Source organism: Gossypium arboreum, chromosome 11, assembly GCF_025698485.1.
Source record: "Gossypium arboreum isolate Shixiya-1 chromosome 11, ASM2569848v2, whole genome shotgun sequence".
Lineage (NCBI taxonomy): Eukaryota > Viridiplantae > Streptophyta > Magnoliopsida > Malvales > Malvaceae > Gossypium > Gossypium arboreum.
In genome coordinates, this window is record NC_069080.1 from 127235969 (window position 1) to 127242951 (window position 6983).

The 6983-nt window shown below is 32.4% G+C and overlaps 3 protein-coding genes across 3 annotated transcripts; all 3 read left to right on the top strand.

Moving 5' to 3' along the window:
- Window positions 1-402: 402 nt before the first annotated feature.
- LOC128283566 (TMV resistance protein N-like) lies at window positions 403-1300 on the top strand. The gene has a single exon (XM_053020976.1). The coding sequence runs from the start codon at window positions 693-695 to the stop codon at window positions 1182-1184; it is 492 nt and encodes a 163-aa protein (XP_052876936.1). The 5' UTR covers window positions 403-692; the 3' UTR covers window positions 1185-1300.
- A 145-nt stretch (window positions 1301-1445) lies between these two features.
- On the top strand, window positions 1446-3402 carry LOC128283963 (TMV resistance protein N-like). The gene is made up of 3 exons (XM_053021391.1): window positions 1446-1495; window positions 2315-3210; window positions 3368-3402. The coding sequence occupies exons 1-3, from the start codon at window positions 1446-1448 to the stop codon at window positions 3400-3402; spliced, it is 981 nt and encodes a 326-aa protein (XP_052877351.1).
- A 330-nt stretch (window positions 3403-3732) lies between these two features.
- Window positions 3733-6782, top strand: LOC108472354 (disease resistance-like protein DSC1). Its single transcript, XM_017773835.2, has 4 exons — window positions 3733-3865; window positions 4419-4659; window positions 4790-5872; window positions 5954-6782. Exons 1-4 carry the CDS (start codon window positions 3834-3836, stop codon window positions 6704-6706), a joined length of 2109 nt encoding a protein of 702 aa, XP_017629324.2. The 5' UTR covers window positions 3733-3833; the 3' UTR covers window positions 6707-6782.
- The last annotated feature ends 201 nt before the right edge of the window (window positions 6783-6983 follow it).

The window sequence follows — 6983 nt, forward strand, 5'->3', positions numbered from 1 at the left end:
TGACCCTCGCTATATTTGATAAAAGATTTAGATAGAAATAGTTGAAGATTGAATATCAAAATCGGTATTGGTTTTGGTTGGGATAGTGTAGAATCGAATATGTTAGATTTTATTTGTACATGGCAGCCAGGGGCATATTATCAAATTCAACACCATTATCTCGACTTTTAGGGCGCAAATAAGGAATTTCACGCAATCCTTGACTCCCAGTTCCGTAAGTTCTTGGGCATACTCGATTTTTATCATCCTTGGCTCCCAGTTCCGTAAATTCTTGGGCACACTCGATATTTATCTTCCATTGCTTAGACGAAAAATAGTCAACAAAGCAAAAATTCTTCACTGACTATGACTATGGATTTCCACCCTTACGCGCTTTCATTGGTATTATTACTGAAATTGCTGAGAAACCTTTGTTTTGTTTCCTTTTAAATTTCATCTGTTGTTCTCTTCTTAATTTTCAGATTTCGAATGCCATATTCTGATATCTTTTCATTCTCACACTTCATGTTGTCATTACCTTCAACATGTTGATACTCCTATACTGAGAAACCTCTGTCTGAAATTTCAGCTATTCTTCTCATTCTTGATACTCCTATACTTAAAAGACTGTTTGTAGTTTGTTTCTGGTTGGCTATTAGGCGATCTGTTATCTGATTTTCAACAGAAGTGTCAGATATCTTTTTCTTCTCATCATGTTGTCCTTACCTTCAAAATCTTCATCTATTTCTAGACAAAAATACGATGTTTTTTTGAGTTTTAGTGGTGAAGATACCCGCAACAACTTCACAGATCATCTCTATGATGCTCTAAAGAGGAGTGGAATTGTCACTTTCAGGGATGATCCAAGGCTGGAAGTCGGAGAAGAGCTCGCACCCGAGCTCTTCAAAGCAATTCAACAATCATGGTGCTCAGTAATCATTTTCTCGAAAACATATGCCTTTTCAGGTTGGTGCTTGGAGGAGCTTGCTGAGATTATTAAACAAAAGAACAACAAGGATCATAAGGTATTTCCAATTTTTTATGATGTGGATCCGTCTAATTTGAGAAAACAGAAAGAAAAAGTTGAAAAAGCCTTTGCTAAACACGAAGAGAGATATAAGGAAGACAAAGACAAAATCCGAAGGTGGCGGAATGCTTTGACTCAAGTGGCTAACATCAAGGGATGGCATTTAAATAACAGGTAATTCGTTCTCTTCTTTATTTTCTACTATCAAGCTTAATGATTGCAGTTTTATTTTTTCTTTTTCTGTATTATCTATTATTTATGAAATTTTCAAAATTTTTATTTTATAGTGTTATCAGGCCTTAACAATTGGTAATAATAATAATAATATAATAATTTATTTTACCCTACAATTTTATTAAAATTATTTTAACCTTCAATTTAATTTTTATTTTCTTTTACTCTTTAAATTTGTCTTGTTTTTCAAATCATCTCTAAAATAATGGAAAAGTTAACCTCTGTTCACTTTATTGATATGGCATATCGTGGATGGCATGTTAACGGTTAATTAATTTCTTTTAATAATTAATACATTTAGAATTATTTTAAAATTATTAAAAGTATTAAATATATATTTTAATATTTTAAAATTTTTAAAATAATTATTGCTTATATAGGATATACATGGACTACCACGTAAGCAAAGTTAACAAATGTTAACAGGTAATTTATTCTCTTCTTTGTTTTTTAGTACTAAGCTCAATAATCAGAGGCGAATTTAGAGGAGCTAGTAGGGGCCCCAACCCCCCTAAAATAAAAAATATATATATAAAAAATTGATTTAAATTTTTTAAAAGTTATAAAGATAATAGACTATTAAAAATTAAAATTTTATTTCTAACCAGATTTCCTTTCATCACTCTATTAATGATGTTGTTCTCCATTTTCAACTCACTAACATAAACAGCAAAAGACCAATCCCAACAAGTAAAGCTTTCATTACGGAAAAATTTCAATCTCTCTTGAAAATCTACGCATCATTACCACTTGATTAAGAGACCATGAAGCCCAAAACTCCCGATATCAGACTCTTGACTCAAGGCCTTTCAGACAGCACTACAAAACTGCTGCCACGACCCTCCGAATCAAGAAACAAAAAACCCATCCATCCCCACCAAAAGAACAAGAAAACCCAAAGAAATATAAAGAACACAGACATCATACCCAAAGCAAAATGAAAATTTAAATTTAGCCGAGCAAACTTATATATATTAGAATACATGTTATATCAATATATATATATATGTCCATGCCCATTAGCTGTTGATTTCTTGTTTAGAAACCAAATTTTGTTTGTGTTTGTGTTTATAGGCATGAAACCGAATTTATTGGAGATATTGTTAAAAAAATATCCGCAAAATTATGTGAAACATTTCCAATTGTCCATGATGGGTTGGTTGGAATTAGTTCACGCTTGGAGGAGCTGTATGTGAAAATAGACATTGGTGAAGACGATGTCCGCATTGTTGGAATTTGTGAAATGGGTGGCATCGGCAAAACGACTCTTGCAAGAGTTGCTTACACTCATATGTCACCTCATTTTGAAGGTAAAAGCTTTCTTGCTGATGTTCGAGAAGTTTCAAATAAATATGGACTTGTTTCACTACAGAAACAACTTCTTTCCCAAATTTTGTCTGAGGAACACTTTAATTTCTTTAATGTTCACGAAGGAAATGCCTTAATTAACCACAGGTTATCTAACAAAAAGGTTCTTGTTGTTCTTGATGATGTTGATAACCTACAGCACTTAAAATGCTTGGTTGGAAGGCGTGATTGGTTCGGTCTAGGGAGCAGAATCATTGTAACAACAAGAGATGAACATTTGCTCCGATCTTATCGAGTTGATGATGTGTATAAGCCTACAACATTGAATGCCAATGATGCACTTCAACTTTTCAATTTAAAAGCTTTTAATAGTGAGACAAGGCTAGAAAATGATTTTAGTGAGCTTTCTAAACATGTTTTAAAATACGCTGGAGGTCTTCCCTTAGCTCTTGAAGTTTTGGGTTCCTTTTTGTGTGGTAGAGATGCAACCCAATGGAGAAGTGCAATAGAAAGACTTGAAAGAGATTCCAACAAAGAAATTATTGAGAGACTTCAAATAAGTTTTGATGGATTGGACCAAACTGAGCAAAACATATTTCTAGATATAGCATGCTTCTTTAATGGGGAAGAGAAAGATTTCGTAATGAAAGTATTAGATGGTTGTGAGTTTTTTCCAAATATTGGAATTGATGTTCTTATTAAGAAATCTCTACTAAAAGTTTATAAAGATAATAAATTGTGGATGCATGACTTGCTACAAGAAATGGGAAGAAAAATTGTTAGGGAAAAATCTGTTGATGAACGTGGAAAACGTTGCAGATTGTGGGCAGAAAGAGACGTTTATCATGTGCTAATAGAAAACACTGTAAGTCATTCCATAGAAATTATATATATATATATATATATATATATATATATATATATTAGCTTAATTAATTTAAACAGTTAGTATTAAAAAGTGAGATTAATTAAATTTAGGATTCAATGGAAAACTATGATGTTACCAAAAACATATATAACCTATTACATTTATAAAGTGTTTATTATAAATATTGATAAAGTACAATGAGTACACTTGTTGTCTACATTTCTAAAATACGTCCTTTAATTTTTTATTATAAATATTAAAAAGACCTGCAGGATATATATATAAAAGAATGTTATTTTTAGTTTGGTTGAAAAATGTTTTATTTTAATTTGTTTTTGTTTATTAATTTCAACCAAAAATAATAATGCTTTTTAAATTTTACGACTTTTTGTCTTATGTTTTATTTAGGCTACAGAAATGATTGAAGGAATGATCATCGACAATAAAAGGTAAGAAAATCTATGTATAATATTAATGTTAAACTTTAATGCTTAACATTTCAAAAAAAAAAAAAAGGAAAAAGAATGGTATGTGTTAGTAAAATGATATACATGTAAGCATTCATCTTTATTGATCTGTAAGTTCAGTAATCTATCAGTAGTTAAGAGTATGTTTATTGTAGTTGTGAAAGTTCGTTGTATCTGTTTTGGTGTAATCCATTCTCTTGCATTTTCTCTTTAGCAAAACACTTTTCTTATGTGTATATTATGGTTTCTAGCAATGTGAGTTTGTTAATATCAACTTCAATTCTTTCAAGCTATGTTATTCAAATTCAGATGTAGGTGTCGTAGAGCATATTCTTCTTCTTTTTTTCTTTTGTCTTTTTTTATATTTTCATTGTTTTTAAAATTTTTTGAAGGATCATTTCTTCATATCTATGTTCGATTATGTGTCGGATATAAGTGTTAGATATGAGCATTTCAAAAAAGAAGCAATGAAGCAACATAACTTTTAGATAATAAATGTTTTGTATATTTGTAATCATATTCTTATTCTATCTAGGGAAATGAACAAGACTCTCACTTTAAGCGCGGATGCCTTCTTGAAGATGAAAAGATTAAGACTGCTCAGAGTTTTTTGCCGATTAAATTGTTGTGATCTTACATATCTTTCTAATGAGTTACGACTTTTAGATTGGACGGGATGTCCTTTAAGGTTATTGCCTTCAAGTTTCCAACCAAAATACATTGTTATACTTCTCCTACCGTATAGCAACATTGAACAACTTTGGACAGAAAACATAGTAAGAATTAACTCATTTGGTCATTATTTTCTATCTTGTTTTGAGAAGAAGGATTAAATTTTTATTAATATTGAAGAATAATTCCTATGTTATTCTCTTTTTATCTCTAATTTATTATTGTTTTCAACAGCCGCTGTATAAGTTGAAAGTGCTCAACCTTGAAGGGTCCAAAAACCTTAGCAAGGCACCGGACTTCACAACTGCCCCAAATCTTGAAATTTTGGTTTTGGAAGGATGTACTAGATTAATATATGTTCATCCATCAGTTGGAGTTCTTACTAGGCTTAAGCTTTTGAATTTAAGAGGCTGCAAAAGTCTGAGGAGTTTTCCAACCAAAATTGGAATGGAATCTCTTGAAAAGTTAATTCTTTCAGATTGCTCAAAACTTCAAAGCTTTCCAGAGATTGATGGTAAGATGGAATGTCTGCTAAGGCTTTATTTAGATGGGACATGCATTCAACAACTTCCCTCTTCAATTGGAAATCTGAGCAGTCTTCTTTTGTTAAATTTGGAAGATTGCAGGAACCTTGTGAGTCTCCCAGGGAGCATAGGTGGGTGTAAAAGTTTAAAAATTCTTAACCTTTCTGGTTGTCATAAAGTTGAAAGTTTGCCAGAGAATTTGCAGCAAGTAAAATTCTTAGAGGAGCTTGACTTAAGTGAAACATCTATGACAAAACCACCACCCTTCATTTTTCAATTTAAAAATCTTAAAGTTCTGTCTTTTAATGGGATCAAGGGACCTCCTTCCAAGCTACAAAAATATCTGCCTTCTCTGTTAAAGGTAATCCAAAGAGGAAGGACAAATTCCATGGCTCTGATGTTGCCTTCGTTGTTAGGTTTGAGTTCATTAACAAGGCTGAATCTAAGTGACTGCAATCTTTGTGAAGGAGATATTCCTAGGGATATTTCTCGTCTATCCTGTTTGGAAGAACTTGATCTTGGTGGTAACAATTTCATCAGCATACCTTCGTGTCTTACTCAAATTTCCAAGCTTGAATTTCTTAGATTGTCAAATTGCAGGGCGCTTGAATCATTGCCTGAGCTTCCAACAAGTATAGAAGGTGTAACACTAAATGGTTGTACTTCTCTTGAAATGGTTGCATATCCATCAAAAGTTTGCAATTCAAAGTATTCTGCAGATATAGTAGGTGTTAATTGCTTCAGATTGGCTGAGAACATTAATGCCTTAACACTGCTGAGAAAACATCTAAAGGTTTGTTAAAATCTCCGTTTCTCTCAGTCTTATAATTATTCATGGTGTTAGTTACCAAACAACCAGACGTTTATTTTGCAGGTATTTGGAAATTCAAGAAAATTGTTTGATGTTGTTATACCTGGAAGTGAAATCCCAGAATGGTTTAGTCAACAAAGAGCTGAGTCTTGGATTAAGATAGATTTGCCTCTGGAAGTTCGGAATGATAGTCAATGGATGGGAGTTGCTTTGTGCTGCATTTTTGTCAGTGATGATACTTCAAGGAATGAGCATCTCATTTGTAGAGCTGTTATCCATGATAGATATTCTAGACAAGCCAACCGCAGTCAATCTAATTTCCAGGGTAGAAATCCTCGAGAGGTCATTCGTAGTGGCTGGAATGTAAATCGACATTTTGAACAGGCCGTAATGAAGGACCACATTTTCGTTCGTTATTTCTCGCGTGACATGTTGTATCCTATTTCCTTGGAAGACAAATGTGATGAACGTGAAACCAATAATTTATGCATAACGGATTGCTTAGATCAAGAATGCGATCAACTTGAATTGTCTTTCACAGGTCCCTACAGTGTTAACGCGAAGAAGTGTGGTGTTAGAATAGTGTATAAGAGAGATCTGGAAGAGATGGAACAAATAAAAGAGCTGCATAGTAGTCAGTGTTGTGCGAATTTTGAAGATATCCAGCAACACTCTGCTGATGATGGATCAATAGGTAACTGTTCCCTTAAAAAGCGAAAACGTAATATCTATGAGGAGATGGATGAAGGGCCACCACCAAAATCGGTGCAAAACATTTTCAATTCTATAATGGGCAGATTAGGGAAGAAGCACTAATTGTGGTAAACTACTTCATCGGCCTTCTCCTATTAATTCTTTCTTTTAAGACTTTTTTAATCTACTGTATTATTTATAGTTTTTTTTATTTCATTTTTAAAGTATTCATTTTTATATCTTTACTTCACAGCAAATGAGATATAATTTTTCTGTTGGGGATTAACTTGATTAAGCATGAACAAGTAAAAATAGTAAAAAAATTGAGAAATTAAACATACAAATTTAACATGAAAAACCCTCTAAAGAGGATAAAAACTACAGGCAAAAATAATTATAC